Here is a 25,245-nt window from a genome sequence, read left to right as displayed (position 1 = left end):
TTCAAATCTGAACGTTATTTTTTTTAAATAAATGATATCATAGATTATAAAATAACAATCATAAATGTATTTAGTGCCATTAATCCAAGGACTATCTGTCAACTACCCAGTCACTTTTGCTAATCAAATTGCCCTATCCATCGATATCTAAACTAGTTGTCCCAATATCCAGCCGCAGTAGGCCTAGATTCGAAGGATGATGAGAAGAAACAGCCGGAAAAGAAGGAAATGAAAAGTCTAAGGGAAAATCATGAAGGCAAATTTGTATATTTTGTTTTTGCACTGAAGCTTTGAAATAAGCAACTGTAAAATGGTGTTCTGTGTTTATTTTCTTCTATTGAAGAGTACCCAACATTTCGTACATTGATATACTCCGACACAAAGGAATCATAATTCCTTCTTTAAAAAAGCTGAGAATACCGACATGCACACGGAATCGTAATTCTAACTCAAAACCAATAAAACGGGAGAATATATGAACAGAAGATTGATTTGCATGAAGATCCTTGAAAAAGACGGTCCGGAAGGACAAGCGTCTTCTGCTAAATTGATGACGCCCGCCATACAAATCAGGATGAAATCATGACAATTCCAACTCCTCCAAAATGGGAGATATTTTTTTTGTTATATGTTAAATAGTTTCTGTCAGGAACAATGATATGACACTTAGATTTAAGTGAAGTGTAAAATGACGAAGAGTTTAGTAATTGAACAGACGAGTTATCAGTAGTGTGTAGCCAGCATGTGTCATACATTACAAAATGCATAACTCTGTTGTAAAAGTCACTTCCCTATACTTTCTTCCCTGTTTTTTCCCTTCTGAAGCCTTACTTTGATTTAATCATAAAAAAATATTATTTTTATGAATTGTTCTTAAAACTGAACGTTTTAATGGAATGCGACAGTCGTTCCGATCTTAATCAGATAAAACCCTGCTCAGTGTCAGCGTATATATCCAAATATAATACAATCAATCAACATATATCACCAAATACATTACAATATATCTTAGTCAGATAAAACCTGCTCAGTCACCATTTATATCCAAATTTAATAACGAATATGTCGAGAATGTAAATATAAACATCTGTCTTTATTGGTGTCTGTAGTCGATAGCGCACAATATGACGTTTGTTTGCAAAGCTCTGGCATCTATATCGACCATAAACACCAAAAAAGACAGTTTAATCCTTAAATATATCTTAATCAGATAAACCCTACTCAGTCACCATATATCACCAAATATAATACAATATATTTTAATCAGATAAACCCCTGCTCAGTCACCATATATATCCAAATATAATACAATCAGTCACCATATATCACCAAATATAATATAATATAATATATCTTAAACACATAAAACACTTCTCAGTCAACATATATCACAAAATATATAATACGGTATATCTTCATCAAATAGAAAGCTACTCAGTCACCATATATCACCAAATCCCACGCAGATATTTATATCGTATATACCCACAAGGAAGACAACACTTGACTCTTTGTGAGCATGCTATTATTTACTATGCCGTTAAGTACACACAGTGACCTCCCCGTTGTAATCCGCAGTAGTGAGAGGAATACATCGAGGTTTTCTGAAAGTCTACAAGTTATATTATAATATATATGATGTGGATACCGTATATAACAACATTGTTTAATGAAGTCAATGAAACAGGGACAACAATTCGCTATGAAGTCCATCAAATGAAATTTTCAATAAGGCCACTCCTTAATGAGCTTAATCAGATAAAGACTTATTTTGAGGGCCATAAAATAGTATTCAATGTTTAATCACTTCATAAAACAAACCTTTCATTTATGTTATAGTTCTAAAATTGCATATAAAAATAAATGACTGAATTAAAGAATTACTGTATATATACTCTACTGAATATTAAAAAAACACTTTTCTTGAAGTCTGCAAAGAAATTGAAAATGTGATAGAAATTGTGTTAAAATTATCCCAATTTTTAAAAGGTGATAAAGGTGGTCACTAAAGATGATAAAGGTGGTCACTAAAGGTGATAAAGGTGGTCACTAAAGGTGGCTAGGCACCAGAAATATTGAAACTGAATTACGGCACGATATACTAACAACCATATAATGATAGAAATTATTAGCAATTCTCTGTGCGACATTATACACGTATATGTTTAAATTTAATTCACTAACAATACAAATAAAATCTATCTGGTTTGTTTCCTCGTCTGACTAACAGGAAACAGTGATAAATTGACGTCGTTTATTTTTAGATTAGAAACTGTTGTAATTTTGTCTACCTCCTTCCGCGTCAGGCGCATATTATATTGAGCAATGCCTAAATAAGGCAAGTTCGACATACTTTATATAGTAACTAAATGCATGTACATCATAAGAGAAAATGGAGCCCCAGTATTTCAACACATCTTCGACATGTCCGGCTACCCGGCAATGTAAGTAAACAGATGTTTGTTTATTGATTTATGAATATCTTCCTCCGCTTTTAACATATTCATAATTTTACCTTATAAGTGTTTTGTCTAGTTGTCACTTTACCTTGTTAGTGATTTGTCTAGTTGTCACTTTACCTTGTTAGTGATTTGTCTAGTTGTCACTTTACCTTGTTAGTGATTTGTCTAGTTGTCACTTTACCTTGTTAGTGTTTTGTCTAGTTGTCACTTTACCTTGTTAGTGATTTGTCTAGTTGTCACTTTACCTTGTTAGTGTTTTGTCTAGTTGTCACTTTACCTTGTTAGTGATTTGTCTAGTTGTCACTTTACCTTGTTAGTGATTTGTCTAGTTGTCACTTTACCTTGTTAGTGTTTTGTCTAGTTGTCACTTTACCTTGTTAGTGATTTGTCTAGTTGTCACTTTACCTTGTTAGTGTTTTGTCTTATTATAACTTTACCTTGTTAGTGTTTTGTTTAATTATCACTTTACCTTGTTAGTGATTTGTCTAATTGTCACTTTACCTTGTTAGTGTTTTGTCTAGTTGCCACATTATCTTGTTAGTGTTTTGTCTAGTTGTCACTTTACCTTGTTAGTGTTTTGTCTAGTTGTCACTTTACCTTATAAGTGTTTTGTCTAATTGTCACTTTACCTTGTTAATGAGGTTTTTTTTTACCAAATTGTGATTTTTCGTGCTATTGTGTTGCCTGAATGACATTTTCTCTTTCATTTCTAGCCTATTTTTTATATTTTATGATTCGTTACAATGTTGCTTAGTTGTCTATCACCTTTACTGTTTTTTTTGTTGTTTTTGTATAATTGTCATTTTCCTTCATTGTGTTTGCCGAATATTCACTTTTGTCGTGCTTAGTTGTTGCCAAATTTCTTTTGTTATAAATGTTTTTGATTGATTGTTATTTTCTTGCTGAATTGTCACTTCATTTTGCTTACTTCGATATTTCCTAGTTAAGAATTAATCGTTTTACTTTGTTGTCTAATCGTCGCACAGTCTTTTGGTTTCTTTTTACTTTGTTATCTAAGTGTCAATCTTACTTGTTATTCAGTAGTATAGTGGTATATCATTGTTTTCAAATTGTAAGCTGAAATCTACACTACATACGACAATATATATACATATACAAATGTTTATAACTGTATACAGATACAACCTCTGTTGTAATGCTGAGACATCATATATAAATATTCTACCGCTGATGTATTGAGGAGACATTATATATATACAAATACCTCTATTGTATTGGGGGAGACATTACATATATACATATACCGCTGATGTATTGAGGAGACATTACATATATACATATACCTCTATTGTATTGAGGGGACATTATATATATACAAATACCTCTATTGTATTGGGGGAGACATTATATATATACACATACCTCTATTGTATTGGGGGAGACATTATATATATACAAATACCTCTATTGTATTGGGGGAGACATTATATATATACATATACCTCTATTGTATTGGGGGAGACATTATATATATACATATACCTCTATTGTATTGGGGGAGACATTATATATATACATATACCTCTATTGTATTGGTGAGATATTATATATACATATACCTCTATTGTATTGGGGGAGATATTATATATATACATATACCTCTATTGTATTGGGGGAGACATTATATATATACATATACCTCTATTGTATTGGTGAGATATTATATATATACATATACCTCTATTGTATTGGGGGAGATATTATATATATACATATACCTCTATTGTATTGGGGAGACATTATATATATACATATACCTCTATTGTATTGGGGGAGGTATATATATACAAATACCTCTATTGTATTGAGGGGACATTATATATATACATATACCTCTATTGTATTGGGGGAGACATTATATATATACAAATACCTCTATTGTATTGGGGGAGACATTATATATATACAAATACCTCTATTGTATTGGGGGAGACATTATATATATACAAATACCTCTATTGTATTGGGGGAGACATTATATATATACATATACCTCTATTGTATTGAGGGGAGATATTATATATATACAAATACCTCTATTGTATTGGGGAGACATTATATATATACAAATACATCTATTGTATTGGTGAGATATTATATATATACAAATACCTCTATTGTATTAGGGGAGACATTATATATATACATATACCTCTATTGTATTAGGGGAGACATTATATATATACATATACCTCTATTGTATTGGGGGAGACATTATATATATACAAATACCTCTATTGTATTGGGGGAGACATTATATATATACAAATACCTGTATTGTATTGAGGAGACATTATATATATACATATACCTCTATTGTATTGGGGGAGGTATATATATACAAATACCTCTATTGTATTGAGGAGACATTATATATATACAAATACCTCTATTGTATTGGGGGAGACATTATATATATACAAATACCTCTATTGTATTGGGGGAGACATTATATATATACAAATACCTCTATTGTATTGGGGGAGACATTATATATATACAAATACCTCTATTGTATTGGGGGAGACATTATATATATACATATACCTCTATTGTATTGGGGGAGGTACATATATACAAATACCTCTATTGTATTGAGGAGACATTATATATATACAAATACCTCTATTGTATTGGGGGAGACATTATATATATACATATACCTCTATTGTATTGGTGAGATATTATATATATACATATACCTCTATTGTATTGGGGGAGATATTATATATATACATATACCTCTATTGTATTGGGGGAGACATTATATATATACATATACCTCTATTGTATTGGGGGAGACATTATATATATACAAATACCTCTATTGTATTGGGGGAGACATTATATATATACAAATACCTCTATTGTATTGGGGGAGACATTATATATATACAAATACCTCTATTGTATTGGGGGAGACATTATATATATACATATACCTCTATTGTATTGAGGGGAGATATTATATATATACAAATACCTCTATTGTATTGGGGAGACATTATATATATACAAATACATCTATTGTATTGGTGAGATATTATATATATACAAATACCTCTATTGTATTAGGGGAGACATTATATATATACATATACCTCTATTGTATTAGGGGAGACATTATATATATACATATACCTCTATTGTATTGGGGAGACATTATATATATACAAATACCTCTATTGTATTGGGGAGACATTATATATATACAATATACCTCTATTGTATTAGGGAGACATTATATATATACATATACCTCTATTGTATTGGGGGAGACATTATATATATACATATACCTCTATTGTATTGGGGAGACATTATATATATACATATACCTCTATTGTATTGGGGGAGACATTATATATATACATATACCTCTATTGTATTGGGGGAGACATTATATATATACATATACCTCTATTGTATTGGGGGAGACATTATATATATACAATACCTCTATTGTATTGGGGGAGACATTATATATATACAAATACCTCTATTGTATTGGGGGAGACATTATATATATACAAATACCTCTATTGTATTGGGGGAGACATTATATATATACAAATACCTCTATTGTATTGGGGGAGACATTATATATATACAAATACCTCTATTGTATTGGGGGAGACATTATATATATACAAATACCTCTATTGTATTGGGGGAGACATTATATATATACATATACCTCTATTGTATTGGGGGAGACATTATATATATACAAATACCTCTATTGTATTGGGGGAGACATTATATATATACAAATACCTCTATTGTATTGGGGGAGACATTATATATATACAAATACCTCTATTGTATTGGGGGAGACATTATATATATACATATACCTCTATTGTATTGGGGGAGACATTATATATATACATATACCTCTATTGTATTGGGGAGACATTATATATATACATATACCTCTATTGTATTGGGGGAGACATTATATATATACATATACCTCTATTGTATTGGGGAGATATTATATATATACATATACCTCTATTGTATTGGTGAGATATTATATATATACATATACCTCTATTGTATTGGGGGAGACATAATATATATACATATACCTCTATTGTATTGGGGGAGACATTATATATATACATATACCTCTATTGTATTGGGGGAGACATTATATATATACATATACCTCTATTGTATTGAGGGGAGATATTATATATATACAAATACCTCTATTGTATTGGGGAGACATTATATATATACAAATACATCTATTGTATTGGTGAGATATTATATATATACAAATACCTCTATTGTATTAGGGGAGACATTATATATATACATATACCTCTATTGTATTGGGGGAGACATTATATATATACATATACCTCTATTGTATTGGGGGAGACATTATATATATACAAATACCTCTATTGTATTGGGGGAGACATTATATATATACAAATACCTGTATTGTATTGAGGAGACATTATATATATACATATACCTCTATTGTATTGGGGGAGACATTATATATATACATATACCTCTATTGTATTGGGGGAGGTATATATATACAAATACCTCTATTGTATTGAGGAGACATTATATATATACAAATACCTCTATTGTATTGGGGGAGACATTATATATATACAAATACCTCTATTGTATTGGGGGAGACATTATATATATACAAATACCTCTATTGTATTGGGGGAGACATTATATATATACAAATACCTCTATTGTATTGGGGGAGACATTATATATATACATATACCTCTATTGTATTGGGGGAGGTATATATATACAAATACCTCTATTGTATTGAGGAGACATTATATATATACAAATACCTCTATTGTATTGGGGGAGACATTATATATATACATATACCTCTATTGTATTGGTGAGATATTATATATATACATATACCTCTATTGTATTGGGGGAGACATTATATATATACATATACCTCTATTGTATTGGGGAGAGACATTATATATATACAAATACCTCTATTGTATTGGGGGAGACATTATATATATACATATACCTCTATTGTATTGGGGGGGGGGGAGACATTATATATATACATATACCTCTATTGTATTGGGGGGGGGGGCATTATATATATACATATACCTCTATTGTATTGGGGAGACATTATATATATACATATACCTCTATTGTATTGGGGGGGGGGACATTATATATATACATATACCTCTATTGTATTGGGGAGACATTATATATATACATATACCTCTATTGTATTGGGGGGGGGGGACATTATATATATACATATACCTCTATTGTATTGGGGAGACATTATATATATACATATACCTCTATTGTATTGGGGGAGACATTATATATATACATATACCTCTATTGTATTGGGGGGAGACATTATATATATACATATACCTCTATTGTATTAAGGAGACATTATATATATACATATACCTCTATTGCATTGGGGGAGACATTACATATATATACAAATACCTTTATTGTATTGGGGGAGACATTATATATATACAAATCCTCTATTGTATTGGGGGAGACATTATATATATACAAATACCTCTATTGTATTAAGGAGACATTACATATATATACAAATACCTCTATTGTATTGGTGAGACATTATATATATACAAATACCTTTATTGTATTAAGGAGACATTATATATATACATATACCTCTATTGTATTGAGGAGACATTATATATATACATATACCTCTATTGTATTAAGGAGATATTATATATATATAAATACCTCTATTGTATTGGTGAGATATTATATATATACATATATCTCTATTGTATTGGGGGGAGACATTATATATATACATATACCTCTATTGTATCGGGGGGACATTATATATATACATATAACTCTATTGTATTGGGGGGAGACATTATATATATACATATAACTCTATTGTATTGGGGGAGACATTATATATATATATATACCTCTATTGTATCGGGGGGACATTATATATATACATATACCTCTATTGTATTGAGGAGACATTGTATATATACATATACCTCTATTGTATTGGGGGAGACATTATATATATACAAATACCTCTATTGTATTGGTGAGACATTATATATATATATATATACCTCTATTGTATTGGTGAGACATTATATATATACATCTACCTCTATTGTATTGGGGGAGACATTATATATATACATATACCTCTATTGTATTGGGGGAGACATTATATATATACAAATACCTCTATTGTATTGGAGGGGGGGGGGGGGGGACATTATATATATACAAATACCTCTATTGTATTGGTGAGATATTATATATATACAAATACCTCTATTGTATTGGGGGAGACATTATATATATACAAATACCTCTATTGTATTGGGGGAGACATTATATATATACATATACCTCTATTGTATTGGTGAGATATTATATATATACATATACCTCTATTGTATTGGGGGAGACATTATATATATACATATACCTCTATTATATTGGGGAGAGACATAATATATATACAAATACCTCTATTATATTGGGGGAGACATTATATATATACATCTACCTCTATTGTATTGAAGAGATATTATATATATACAAATACCTCTATTATATTGAGGAGACATTATATATATACAAATACCTCTACTGTATTGGGTGAAACATTATATATATACAAATACCTCTATTGTATTGGGGGAGACATTGTATATATACAAATACCTCTATTGTATTGGGGGAGACATTATATATATACAAATACCTCTATTATATTGAGGAGACATTATATATATACAAATACCTCTATTATATTGAGGTGACATTATATATATACAAATACCTCTATTATATTGAGGAGATATTATATATATACAAATACCTCTATTGTATTGAGGGGACATTATATATATACAAATACCTCTATTGTATTGGGGGAGACATTATATATATACAAATACCTCTATTGTATTGGGGGAGACATATATATACAAATACCTCTATTGTATTGAGGAGACATTATATATATACATATACCTCTATTGTATTGGGGGAGACATTATATATATACAAATACCTCTATTGTATTGGGGGAGACATATATATACAAATACCTCTATTGTATTGAGGAGACATTATATATATACATATACCTCTATTGTATTGGGGGAGACATTATATATATACAAATACCTCTATTGTATTGGGGGAGACATTATATATATACAAATACCTCTATTGTATTGGGGGAGATATTATATATATACAAATACCTCTATTGTATTGAGGGGACATTATATATATACAAATACCTCTATTGTATTGGGGGAGACATTATATATATACAAATACCTCTATTGTATTGGGGGAGACATATATATACAAATACCTCTATTGTATTGAGGAGACATTATATATATACATATACCTCTATTGTATTGGGGGAGACATTATATATATACAAATACCTCTATTGTATTGGGGGAGACATTATATATATACAAATACCTCTATTGTATTGGGGGAGACATTATATATAGACATATACCTCTATTGTATTGGGGGAGACATTATATATATACAAATACCTCTATTGTATTGGTGAGATATTATATATATACATATACCTCTATTGTATTGGTGAGATATTATATATATACATATACCTCTATTGTATTGGTGAGATATTATATATATACATATACCTCTATTGTATTGATGAGATATTATATATATACATATACCTCTATTGTATTGGTGAGATATTATATATATACATATACCTCTATTGTATTGAGGGAGACATTATATATATACAAATACCTCTATTGTATTGGTGAGATATTATATATATACATATACCTCTATTGTATTGGTGAGATATTATATATATACATATACCTCTATTGTATTGGGGGAGACATTATATATATACATATATCTCTATTGTATTGGGGGAGACATTATATTTATACATATACCTCTATTGTATTGAGGAAACATTATATATATACAAAAACCTCTATTGTATTAGGGGAGACATTATATATATACATATAACTCTATTGTATTGAGGAGACATTATATATATACAAATACCTCTATTGTATTAAGGAGACATTTCTGCCAGAACTAGACTGGGCTGAGTACCGGTTGTCTGGTAGCTCTAATGGCTATAGCGAATTAACGGTCTTGAGATCGGAGGTCCCGGGTTCGAGTCCCGGTTTGGTCGTTGCATTTTCTCTTTTCTGTTACATTATATATCTCTATATCAATACCGCTATCGTATTGAGGTTATTCGTAGCCTGTTTAAAACGCCAAGTGAATGAACATTTTTAATATTTACAACATATTTACTTACCTAAGAGTACTGTGCTTTTAATATTTCGTATCTGTACAATAAAACAATAGCTACATTAATAGTAGTCACAGGTTCTGCTGATTCGTTCTCTGAGTGGTGATTTCCTGATGTTATTACCGTAAACATTAGTCACACACACACACACACAGACACTTATCCATACCACGTAAAGTACGGGAAATATTGATGCGTTGAACAAATAAGTAAATTGAATTACCTCCCTTGTAACTGTATTGACTGGTGATAATTCCTCTTTTCAGATGATGATGATGATATGTGGAAATGTGCAGACTGCGGGTTTCGCAGTAGTTCGGATGACCTGCTATGCCAAGGTTGCTTCTCAAGTCGCAATGTACAAACAGGTTAGGGTTTAAGTGAATATAGAAAATGTCAGTCAATCAACTTCTGAGTGACATGGATTTTAAATGATATGTTCATATATCAAATAATTGCTGTAATTGTATTATGTGTATATTCTGTGTAAAATTTAATGTAAATGTAATTAAGACATTCGAATAGGTAATCTCCCTTTGTCTGTTGTATTTAATAATGTTCATTTCATAATTTAATGTCTATGATTTACGTTAGCTACCGTAGGAGAGAATTTGCCTATTCCTAGATTCTATTGACTGATATAAGCTTTGTCAATAATATGTGTTGAAATGAAAATGAAGAAAATGCATGAAATAGCATACTTATTAACAACAGTACAGTATCTCGAATCATGAATTCAACCTTAACATACTCCTTAACCGTGACTAATTTAAAAGACATGGTCACTAACCTCAAAGTTGAATCAATTTAACCAAATTGACCAAGCGGCACTCTCTGGAACAAATTTAACATGCAATTCAGTGCAACGGGAAATTCTTTAAAAAAACATTGTGTAGAACAAATATGAATTAATAAAAGACTCGATCAAAACGTTTTACCATTAACAGATTAAACGTCACTGACGAAAGAATGTTAATGACTACCTTAGATTACAGGTTAAAGTTGCTTTTGACGTACAAAGTTCCTAGGTTTGTAGGTATTATAAATCTGTTACGATTCACACGGTGAGGTCACATTTTATGGTCGTCAAAGGCCGTTTTCGTTTTTGCGGTCCAAACGGTTTGACCAGTTGGACCGTTGTTGTTCGTTTATGAAATTAAGACGGACCTGGTGATTTTATATTGTTTTCACACGAGCCTTGACAAAGACTTCCAAGGCCTGTATTAACATTTGCAGTTCCGTCAAGATATATATGATTGAAACATTACATTTAAAAACTGACTGTGAACGGGAAGTTGAGTGTTAATTATTACCGTAGACGTAACAGCCGTTTCCCCATTGTTACTGGTCTACTAACTTTCCTTGATTTACATAATACATCAACAGATGCCACAGTTTGTACACCTGTATCTACTTTAACCTCTGACCTTTTCGGGGAGTTTCAGATCCCATTGTGTTTACTTTTGTTGCGTTTTTATATAATTAGCCCTACTTAATTGTATGTTAAATTGTCTCTACTTTGTTATGATATTAGCTTTTATTTTGTAGTGTGCTATAATATAGGAGCCGAAAGTGAAACTCGACTAATACTGATTGGAAAGACTGGAACTGGAAAAAGTGCTACCGGAAATACATTGCTGGGGAAGCTGGCCTTCGAGTCGTCGGTGTCCTGTGAATCGGTGACGAGGGTATGCCGATTAGGGACTAGCACGCGATTTGGACGCACTCTATCGGTGGTCGACACCCCTGGGTTGTTTGATACAGGTACATAGTTTTATTGATTTCTACTTACGAGGCTTCTTCTGTAGACTTGATTATGTTAATAAATATACGAAGTTGTTATATCCAAATGGTGGCATATGCTTCATACATTCAAATTATAAACGTTTAATTCGAATTAAGTCTGCATTTATGGAAGATTTATTCACTTACATGATATATTCAAATTCTTTAACTTAAACATGGACATACTATCGTTTTCTAATCACAATTTATCATATCTTTATACACCACAGGCCTTGATAACGACTCCATTACTAAGGAGATTCTGAAGTGTGTGGGGTTGTCTGCCCCTGGTCCCCACGCTATACTCCTAGTAATTGGGATAGCTAGATTCACAAAGGAAGAATGTGACGCTGTGAGGATACTTCAGCATGCATTCGGGGAGGAAATGAACAAGTATCTCATTGTAATATTCACACGTAAGGATGAACTCGACAGATGTCTGAAGACAAAGTATGACCTAGTGAGCAAAGCTCCACCACAACTGACAGCTATTTTGAAAAGCTGTGATTTTCGTTTTCTGGCAATAAACAACTGTGCTAAAGGGGCAGAATCTGATCTGCAGGTTCGGAATCTTTTGGAAATGGTTGATGATATGGTTTCCAACAACAATGGCGAGTTCTACAGAAGTAGCATATTTATCCAGACAGAAATGGTTCTGAAAGAGAGAGAAAAGGAAATAAGAAAACAGCGTGTACTTTCGGCTAGGATGGAACTAAAAACTTATCATCATACACTTCAACAAGAATTAGATTCGAATCGACAGATGCAAGAAGTATATCGCAAAGAGCTGAGAAAGCATCAAGAGTTACGAAATAAATCAAACGATTTTCTGCAAACCACAACAGCAAGACAGGCTGCAAACAGGCAAAGGCAAGGTGAAGGTCGCACGGCAAGGTCGGACGTGTCGACTTCGTCAGAGGAGCTTTATGAAAGGTTGCAAGATTGTGAAAAGCAACTTAGTGAACTTCGAAACCATGAAAAGAGCATGATATCTTCAATGAGGATGTCCCTTTTATCAAGAGAGCAAGAGTTAAAACAGAAGCTAGAAAAAATGAAACATGAAGTGCGCAGCACAGTTAGAGAGGAACTAGAAAATGAAGATCGCAATATTCTTACACGAATTTGGAAAAAGATCATTACTCAAGGACAGGGCTTTGTTGATAGATTCAAACGGATTTTTCAATCAAAAGGAACATGAAAAGCGTAGTTGTACTTTGTATTCCCTATTACATGTACATGTAGACACTAATGATTTACTCAATGAAAACTTCTCATCACAAAGGAAGTTAAATATCACTTGTTTTCCGTATTAACGATTTCATGAAATCGAAAACTGCAACATGTCAAACTTACTGTGACGTTATTAATGACAAAAAGGAATAATATCAAGGATTGGTGGATGGTGTTAAATAGTATGTTAATGTGTAATTAAAAAAGAATGTGTTACAATGTGGATTAGCTAATGATGTTCGTGGTATTGTGTATTGCAGTTGTATAAGATTGGCACATCCTGTGTAGATTTGTGTAAGTGTTAGATCTTCATAATATGTCAACAGAATCCAATTATTCAAAGCATAATTAGCTTAGAAATTCTTTATCTAAAATTTACAGAGTGAATCCACTTTAAGAATATCTATAAAAAATTAATCTCTGTCAGAACACATTTTGAACGCTTACGATTTTATTTTTTTCCAATATTTTTAGAAACATTCCAGGCCCTAATGGATTTGCGTTATCTGATCGAAGATCCATTCTTCCTTGTCTATGGCATGTATTCATATTTATTTTTAATGCACTATCGACATTATCTAATTACTGAACTAAAATCTGTATACGTTATGTCACTGTTTCATAATTAAAATTGATCGAAATACAATCAATACGCTTGTTTTGTGTTTTGTACTTTTCTGTCATTTAGAATATCATGTTTCAAAAATGAAATGTTATTCGGGGACAGGTGACAATACGTACATCGTACACGTGTTTATATATAGCTGGTCACAATTATTACATTGGTGTAAAGATAACTACAATCGAGTATTTTTGTAAAATCCTTTAAAAAACTATTTAAACTACTTGTAGGTAATGTTATATAGTTTTAGATATCTCTGGTTGGACGATTCGTAAATAGTGATTTCGAAGCCCGGACTACGGGGACATGTCTAGTCTATTATAATTAGACTGTATATAAAGGCATTCCTATAGACAGTTTTTATAACATAAAACAAGACGTGTCCGGACAGGGGGACGGCGTACGAGTTAAAGGGTTGTCTCCCCTTGCCGTTTGTGTTATGTAATTCAGAAAAGTAATGAAGAATTCGGTTACTGACTAGTCTGTACACGTGTTTGTTAGCACTGATCAACGATTCTTTAGACTTTATCTATGCATACTTTATGACGTGTTACTCTAACTGATGTTTCCTATTACGTCATAACCGTCCTTTGGGAGAAATTAAAAATATTATGGGGCGGTTCGTTTGCTGTGTTGATCCACAGGCGTCTGCTTCTTGTAACTTAGTATTAACAGAAAAATATAGTCCCTACTCCCCATATATCAACAAGAAAGTTGATATATAAGGAGTAGGGGCTTATACATAGGACAAATTTTAGTTGTGGGAAAACGCCAAGATACATCAAAGAAGTCCAATAAGACTTATATCGATGTCATCCAGTGATTCCAGATATATTTTTACGTAGAGACCGTTACAGTTATACGTCGCTGTTACTAATCAGAAACAGACGCCTCTGGTTTATCGCCTTGTCAATAGCCAGCGCCATTTGAGGCGTGATCTCCTTGTAGTAGTTGGTGACTAAATCACTTAATAACATACGGGATGTCCGTCACATGCTATCCAGATCAATTTGGGTAAAGTGTCTTACCTAACGACATAACCACCTGACCACGGCAGCACAGACCAGTCCGTTTCTCAGCTTCGCTCAATCGTAATGAGCGGACCCCCGTGGAAAATGGAACCAGGACGCCTTGGAAAACTGACTCTCCTGTTGAAAATGGATTCCATCAGGTCTCTCTTTTCCACGTGTAGCATGTTGAAAAGTGAGCGCTTTGAATAACAGCACTGTTATAAGGTACAAGTCTGTATACAATTTAACAACCATAAAATATTGATCGATATTGATTAACAATTCGATCTTTGGTGACCCATATAATAACCTTTGTTATATCCTCAAACTTTAACATGATATGCATGTAAAATTTATACGATGTTGATCGACATGGATTGATATTTGGACCTATGACCTTTGGTGACCCATATAATAACCTTTGGTATAACTTATCACCATGATAAGATATCCGTGTAAAAAGTGCACGATATTGATCGACATTGATTACAATTTGACCTGTGACCTTTTGTGACCCGTACAATGACCTTTGGTATAACTTACAAAGTGTATGACTGACATAAGTTATGCATACAGTATTATGCAACATGTACATGATATTGATCGACATTGACTGACGATGTGACCTGTGACCTTTGGTAACCCATATAATAACCTTTGGATTATCTTCAAATTGTAATATGATATGCATATAAAATGTATACGATATTGATCGATATTGACCTTTGACCTTGGCTGACCCATATAATGACCTTTCGTATAAATTTTAACAATAATAAGATATTCATGTATATGATATTGATCGACATGGATAAACAATTTGTCCTATTAAGCGTTCGGTTATTTATTCATAAACCGAGATCCGCTGTAACATTTGAATATGGAACCGGTGCCATTTTAATGTAATTGGTAAAGGTTGATAATATTTTCTTTTCGATGATATTAACTTGGGAAACCCATTGAACGTTGAATACGAAACCGGTGTCATTTTGAATATTTGATACGTAAATGGTTCAACACGTTATGGGGTCCATTTTCTACGTTTCAAATATTACACCCGGTCATTAAGAGTAACTATGATATTGAATATCATATTCCAATGTAAATGTTCAACGATGAATATGACCCACGTTATCCTTCTTTTGTTGGATTAGATACAATGAATCTTAAATACTAGCTGAATGACGATGTCTTTAGTGACACGTTTGACTGATTACATGCTTTGCAGTGGTATGAAAACATCAAATTGATGTGGTTTCACTTATAGTTTGTTTGAATTGGTTGGTGTACAGTTGTGTATTTTGTAATTTTTTTCTGTCGTTACAAACAGTTAGTATGCAGGCATGCTCCCTAGCGGACAACGTTTGATTAACTAAATGAAACTAGGGAAGACCACATATCTGTGTGTATACAGTTTATTCACCCCTTTACAACCAGGAAATTAGGTTGGAAATGATAATACTGTTTTGTAATATCATTTTTCGATATATGCTGGAACTAATATCAAAGTAAATGAGTTGTCCTTTTAAACACAACTTAACCAATCATATTCATATACATATTGAAAAATCACATAAAATCAACGTTATCAATCAGTCCCGCCATTAATACAAAATTGAATCTTATTCACCCGATTTTGAACAATATCCTGATATTCATATAGAATAAGATAAATTTTAAAGAATTTACTTCATTTCCCGAAGGGACCCGCCCCTCAAACAAATTTTGTTTGCAAACTTCTGTAAGAATCCGGTACGCGAATTCATACAGTTTGCAAACAAAATTTGTTTCATACCCCGATGAAAATAAAAACAATGACATCAATGCTTAATTTGAAAAAAAAAAATCTTATTTAAAACATGTTTTATGTACATTTTTACTGGTTTTATATGGGATGCTTTTTCTTAAATTAATACGCAACGTCAATTGTCGTATTGTGACGTCACATTTTTCGTACACATAAAACATGTTTTAAATTAGAAAATTATTTTCAAAAATTAATAAGCGTTGATGCCAATTATTTTTTAGTTTCATAGGGGTATGCAAAGTTTGCAAACTGTATGACTCCGCGGCAAGCAAGCTTTGAAAAGTGCTTTGTGTATACTTCTGTTGTCGGCATCGGTGAAGATTAGCTCTTATCTAAATTGCTTGGGTGGATATATATAGATATGTAACTCTCTCTCTCTCTCTCTCTCTCTCTCTCTCTCTCTCTCTCTCAATTTAAATATGTAAATATGTAAATATGCCATCTTATCGGGAAAGGGCTTTATATAAGTTGTATAACTTGTGCCCAATCCCTTTGTAAAGTTCAGTTACAAATAGAAATATGTTTAAATCAAATCAAATGAATCCGCGTAGTTGTTTGAGTATTTGAAGAAAACTTGGTTGCATTTCGCATGCAGAAACCTTAACTGTCTATCACTGTGGCACCGTATAGTGTTTTTATTTGTGTATTCATCGCATTGTACATGGTCGTATTTAATTTTTGATTGTTTAGACGGTAAAATATTATAACTAGATAGACTATCAACATTTTATTTGATCAACAGAATGAGGTAAGGTTCCTTATTTTATCGATTTCTCCCGAAGATCTCAGAAAATGCGGCACCTGTACAAAACTATGCACGTTTACGGAAAGTGCCGAAGATTCCCGATTGCCTTACAAGGTACATGTGGAGTTATCTCCCGCATATGCTGTAACTTCCTGTTGAACAGTAAACAACACTGAAAATTGAGGTTAGACTAGACATCAGCTTCTTTTGGAAAGGATATCAGATATTGATGATTTTATGTTTACGCGATGATTCCATATGCTGAAAAGATTATATTTGAAAAAACAAAATTATGGTGTGGTCTTATTCCACCTGATTACATCACAGGTATTTGTGGACATGATGATGATTATGATCAGTACATTATAGACATTGTATTACAATCGCATGCTTAATTTGTAAAAAAAAATATCGTACCTTGGGCTTATAAATACTTAGCATGCGATTGTAATACAATAAATTATTCGTCTATAATGTAATTTTTTGATTAAAAACATCATAATCATGTCCACGGGTAGTGGATTACATTGGTGGATATCATGACAGCCTGTCAAAACTTTCCTGTCGTGTTAACCTCTAATATTATTGGAGTACATATTCAGGTGCTGCAAGTCTTCTTCTACTTCAATAATGTATGATGTTAACACGACAGGCAACTTTTGATAGGCTGTCATCGTAACATATAGGAGTAGCTATAGCTAGTATATTCCTAGTCTGTTATACTGGAAACTTCCCTTGATTTGTATTACCTTTCTAATACAACTGAAGAGCTCACTTTAATTTATGCTCTAGCTACTGTATATATAGCTTGTATGCACCTAGACCGAGTTTCCTCTAGCCCTTACACCATGGCTGGTGAAGGACCAGAGCGCACCACTAAAATGTGGAATTCTCAGACATCGTTTGATGTCACTAAGATTTTGGTGCAAACAAAATAAAACCAGGCGTGACATACAAGTAACACCAACCTTACATATATGGAAAAATGAGATATTAAATAAAAGAATATTTACACAAATCCGTGTAGACCCTCGCTTCAAGCTGGTCAAAATTTCACACTGCATGACCCACCATTTTGTAAGTGAAAGTACAACCAAATAAGAACACAATGGACTGAAAAGACAAAATATCATTTATGGTGTTTTTCTTCTTATATTGTTTAATCAAGAAAACTAGGCATATACTTTCCCAAAACCTGTTATATTTACAAAAATACATTGTTCACAAATGATAAGCAGTAAACTATATAGAAATAATTGTGGATTTTTTCTCTTTTTCGCTCCATTGTGTACTCATTAGGGTGATTAGGCCACCTGCAACCTACATAGTTAGCAATATGGCATTGAGTCATGTGAAATTTTGACCAGTGAGAAGCGCGGAATATAACACTGATATGGGACTAAATGGGTGTTTTGTGGTATATGAATATCTGATTTATCCATATATTTAAGGTAGTTGTTTTGTCACGCCCGATTTTAATGTGTTTAAAAATCTTAGCAACACCGGAGAATCTCACGTTTTCATTTAAGCATTGAACGGCTTTCAGTTGGCATTCATAGAATTTGCCTCTGTCCAGTTGGCATTCATATTGACTATGAATGCCAACTGAAAGCCGTTCAATGCTTATATTTACCATCTGCGATTTTTTATTTGTCGCGCGATTTTTTTTTTTAATTTTCAAATTCAAATTTCAGTTGGCAGTTTATAAGCTGGTGAACTCGCAACTGAATTGGTAGGGTTATATAGTGGCAGTGCCATACAATGGTAAATATATAGTAGTGCGCTCTCGATCTACACCAGACACGGTGTCAGGGCCAGAGTATGCATCACGGCATCTGAGGTTCATTCCTCTCACTCTAAACGTGCTATACAAAATTCTACAGACATTAGACAAAAAGGAAATTCCAGCTAGCCTTAGCTAGTGATTATAAGGCGACCTCATACATGTACCGGTACTCTATATTTTTCCGTTGTATAGATTATGCCTCTAAATGTTCTCTTGAAGCCTCTGTCTATAATTCTTAGATGACTTCTTTTATATACATTATATTACATTTCAGATGGTGTCATAGATAGAACAGTCAGAAGCACTTGTAACTGACCAACATGTGGACCTCCGCTGCACATTGGGCTTTTGCGGGACCAAACCTTTGCGTCATCATCTCACTTGTCCTCATTCCATTGGTCAGAGCAGGTGACAGTACTACAGGTAAGATATTAATTTTTCCCGATATCATTGCGACTTGAAAATCGAAAACAGAAAGTTATAGCTGGTGGTTTTGTGACAAAATGCATATGAGATATTTGAAACTTTGTTTTGCTTTTGAACTAGAACTGGTAGAAATGACTCTACAGATTTAAGACTTGAAAATATGTTTTTTACTGACCAGCACTATATTTCAATGCCTTCCTGGAAGGTATTTTTGGCCATTTTAAAGAAAGGACTACATGTACAATGTACTGGTAATCAATTCAATGTTAGTTGTCTCTATATTGATTGTATTTTAACTACCAATTTAAATCTAGAACAAAACAGAATAGAAAGAAAAGATTTGTTGACCTATAACTACACAGAAAAATACATGTATACATTCAATACATGAAACTCTGTTTAACAGTCACAAAGGATATCTGTGGTACCTACATCAGGTTGAGGTCAGACACGCACGATATACGCTGGGAAGGTGATGTTCTTAAAATTGACTGTACCATCTACATAGAAAATGATCCAAGCTATGAAAACACTTTATGTGCCAAAGCAAAGGAATATGATGTGAAGGATAAGCGGTTTGTTCTTACCTTCTTGTCGGGAACATCTTACAATGAAGATACAAAGGTAGAGATATGATTATATTTACTTATACTCCAGTTGAACATGTACCACAGCTACAAGAGAATTTATGTTAATTAAACATGATATATGACAGTGTTATACATACATGTATAATGCATTTAACCTTTAGATTACATTTACATATTATCCCCAGAAATTTGAATTTGTAGTGTATTAAAGCACTTTTTTTTTCATCTTGCTTTTTACTTAACTCCCGTTGATCCTTTGAATGTTTGATATGGTACATACACTTGATTTTTATTTGACTTTATAAAATGTCTATTTCCTTTATTTATAGTACTTCGGAGCCTCTGAGAACAAGGGTAACATAACCTACTGTGCCCAAAAAAGGAATACATTGGCACTACAGTTCTCTACCAGCACAAGGAAGTCAGCCTCTCGAGTATACCTGAAAATAACTCAGACACCATATGTGCCAAAGAAACGTATGTACTGTAGATTATTTTACATAGTGTGTTACATGTTTACATTAATAGTATCTAAAACATAAACTTGCTGGAGAAGATTTTATAGAAATCATTATATGATATTGATTTTGTATTTCATTCTCTTAAAAATTGAGAGTGACAATTTTTGCCAAAAAATGGACAAGAAAAAATTTGAGATAATCTTTCACCATTATTTCGTTTGCTGTGATAACATTGTATTGATTCTTCAGCTTGCAGTATACCAATTGGTGATATTGTACATGTAACATATCAAACTCAACAGACAAACTGTATGTGCTAGTTTCAATACAGTACAGAATGATGACTTCAGTAGGTGATTACAGTTATGCTTTTCTTGATTCTTCAAGGTGACAGAACGGTAACAAGAGAACGGCTACCACAGGTGATGTACAGGCTAATGGGAGGCATTGGGTCAGCCATCATGGTAGCTCTGATGGCATCAGTCATTATTAATCGTCGACGTAGGGCTAGACAAGGAACCTTCGGTAGAGATGGACAGTTCATTGGTAGAGGTGGTCTTGTCATAAGACGAGCTGGAGACATTGATAATGAACAGGGAGAAGAAATGGTTGCTCTTAGCCGACCATCACAAAACAACCCAGGGACGTTTCCCACGACAGGTGTACAGAATGGATACAGAGGACCGTCTCATGTGTACCCCACCCAGCAGCCAATTAATCCACCAGCATACTCTGAAATTCAAAGTAAGTGTCAGATATTTGAAGTCAGTATCAGAAAAGATAAAAAATGTACATTTTAAAGATACATTTCAAAATGTTATGTATAATCCTATATTGGAACTACAGTTTTTGATACCTATAAATGATAAAATATGTTTTTTGTATTTATTCAAACAGATTTGGGCTATGGTCTTTTGTACATTATCTTTCTTAAATGGAAATTGATATTTTTTTAGATGAATAATATGAAATGGTCTTTTCCCAGTATATACCACTATATGAAAGTGATTGTTTTGGTTGTTTCTATTTCCCAGTCACTTTTCCTTTGTTGTATATACCAGAGATTTATATTATTACATATACATGTATATATAAACCATCATTTGGAAAATCATGCCAAGCCCCTGTGGTTTTAATGATCAATAGGATGCCTCTCTAAGTATGTATATATATACCAGTACAATGTTGGGAATTAGGAGTCTTCCTTTTCTTTTACAGATGATCAAGGTCATTTCAAGCAATACCCTGATTCAGCTCCACCAAATTATGAAGATATTGTTGACACGAAAACTCAGCCAAACACCTCCAACACGTGAAAGTATTTGTTTATTGTGTATTTACTTGTGAGAACGTTTTTAACATGACCTTATCTCGTAAGTTGTAACATGCTATATTGCTTTTTATCACTAGGTCACACTGCATTAAGTGCCTGTGTACTTATGGTATGATGCAGTATCAGATGTCTGCCTGTCCCTCTATAACCATGAACATATTCAGGGAACCTTAAGCCCTTGGGTACTGTATTTTGATCTGACTAGTATGTTCCTGTGATCTTCCACTTATGCTAAATGTACTAAGGAGTCAAAAGTCATTAATATGAAGATAAAAAGACCATCATCCCTTCTCCCTTCCCCCTTTCCAAGTCTCAACTGGTGAAGAACCGGGAATGATCTTTACTTCAGGACAAAAAAAGTTGCTAAATATTTCCCCTATTTCCCCATTTACAAGCTATAACTGTATATAGCTTTGACTCAGGTCAAAACTTAAAGTGGATCTTAGACCTTAACACTCAATACATCATACATGTATTAGCATCGTCACCACAGTCGATTGCTCTACACTACTTTACACTTATCACTGTGACATGTTCAAAAGGTCATAACTTTTTTATTGATCTATGGCTACCAGTGATATGCAGACAAAAGAAAGGATGATAACAAATCTTTGAAAACTTAAGACATTTTTAGTACTGTAGACAATGTGCAAGTTACCAGCTAAAATATTGATTAATAAATAAATACGTATATATCATGTTTACTTCAGGCAATATACACAAAGGTGTGTTAAATATTGTATGAAAATGACAGATATTTTCAATACTAGTTTGGAACAAAATATAGCTTAGATAAATAATTTTACTATGTTAATCTATAAATGAGATTTATTGCTACCTTCTTGCCAGAGTTTCAACTATCTTTATTATATCTTTAAGTATGCTCAGTTTTCTGGGCTCATGGTAATACATGTAGCTGCAATTTATTTGGATAAATTCCTTTTTTGTAGTAGTATATGAGTTACATTATTATATATTTCATAAACAAAATTGATGGATCCCCTTATTCTGGGCTAGACATTTTGTATACCTAAACATTGAAGATGGGAATTGGATAGATAAATTAGGTTGGAATATGTTTTAAAAACAATATACTGTTCATGCCAGAGCTGATTTCAATAATGCAGGATTGTATTTAGCTTTGTTGAATGCCTTTAATTTTGGGATGAAAAATCAACTTCTTTGAATGAATTTTTAATGTTAATATTTTGCATATTGTCTTTAAATTTGTTCATAAAAGAGGGTAGTTTTTTAAGTGTATAACAATGTGAAGGACATAATAATAATGTGAAGGTCACATTGCTAATGTGAAGCACATGATACACATATAATATTATAGATTACATATTATATATGTAGAGTACATGTATATAGTGATGATCTCAAAAAAGTATTATTGATCTAAATAAGTAAAGCTTTATTAGACGATTATTTTCAAGTCGTAGGATTAATCCTACATGTGGACTTTTCCTACGATAAATGTTGTGTAGATTGAAAATAATATATAAGCTAAAACGGACACTGTGTCATTCCAAAGTGAAATATACACAATAATTATCTGATAGGAGTTAAGTTTAAATCAAATACAGTGTACATGTATTTCTTAATATCAGCACTGGTTGTTATTGTTTGTCCTGTGTTCATTGAGTGCCAGATTCAGGCCTTTATAGATAATATAAGAATGATAAATATAAAATGTAGATGTGACGTTTGTCTTGTGCAATCAAACTAGCAGGGTATGTGATATAATACTACCTGTTAAACCAAAAAGCATTATCTTATTTGTGCTCTTTTTTTCATACATGTAAGGGGCTTATTATCTTACAAACAGTTATCGGTAGTATTTTGTATTCATAGCTTGAATGTGGGCATGGATGGTCATAGAAACATGACGATACATCTGTGTTCACTTTTGACCTATTTCAGTGATAGAATATTTCCATCTTTCTTCAGGTTATATACTTTATACCTGTGTTGTATCTTTGAGTAATTTATAACTTCACATGGTTTGAGTAATATCACACATTCACAAGTAAAATCACACATTCACAAGTAAAATCACACATTCACACAAGTAATATCACACATTCACAAGTAATATCACACATTCACAAGTAAAATCACACATTCACACAAGTAATATTACACATTCATGCAAGTAATATCACACATTCACACAAGTAATATCATACATTCACACAAGTAATATCATACATTCACACAAGTAATATCATACATTCACACAAGTAATATCACACATTCACAAGTAATATCACACATTTACAAGTAATATCACACATTCACACAAGTAATATCACACATTCACACAAGTAATATCACACATTAACACAAGTAATAGCACACATTCACACAAGTAATATCACACATTAACACAAGTAATAGCACACACTCACACAAGTAATATCACACACTCACACAAGTAATATCACACATTCACAAGTAATATCACACATTTACAAGTAATATCACACATTCACACAAGTAATATCACACATTCACACAAGTAATATCACACATTCACAAGTAATATCACACATTTACAAGTAATATCACACATTCACACAAGTAATATCAC

General features: G+C 32.4%; 2 protein-coding genes across 2 annotated transcripts; both read left to right on the top strand.

Moving 5' to 3' along the window:
* The first annotated feature begins 2,332 nt into the window (after nt 1-2,332).
* LOC117330413 (GTPase IMAP family member 7-like) lies at nt 2,333-14,519 on the top strand. The gene is made up of 4 exons (XM_033888684.1): nt 2,333-2,444; nt 11,121-11,222; nt 12,403-12,618; nt 12,870-14,519. The coding sequence occupies exons 1-4, from the start codon at nt 2,393-2,395 to the stop codon at nt 13,835-13,837; spliced, it is 1,338 nt and encodes a 445-aa protein (XP_033744575.1). The 5' UTR covers nt 2,333-2,392; the 3' UTR covers nt 13,838-14,519.
* Nucleotides 14,520-18,195: 3,676 nt separating this feature from the next.
* On the top strand, nt 18,196-24,097 carry LOC117330412. Its single transcript, XM_033888683.1, has 6 exons — nt 18,196-18,237; nt 20,114-20,262; nt 20,672-20,889; nt 21,185-21,332; nt 21,704-22,060; nt 22,535-24,097. Exons 2-6 carry the CDS (start codon nt 20,160-20,162, stop codon nt 22,630-22,632), a joined length of 924 nt encoding a protein of 307 aa, XP_033744574.1. The 5' UTR covers nt 18,196-18,237; nt 20,114-20,159; the 3' UTR covers nt 22,633-24,097.
* The last annotated feature ends 1,148 nt before the right edge of the window (nt 24,098-25,245 follow it).

This window comes from Pecten maximus, chromosome 7, assembly GCF_902652985.1.
Source record: "Pecten maximus chromosome 7, xPecMax1.1, whole genome shotgun sequence".
In the NCBI taxonomy this organism is placed as follows: domain Eukaryota; kingdom Metazoa; phylum Mollusca; class Bivalvia; order Pectinida; family Pectinidae; genus Pecten; species Pecten maximus.
The sequence above is the reverse complement of the archived record's forward strand: the minus strand, read 5'-3'. Positions and strand labels throughout refer to the sequence as shown.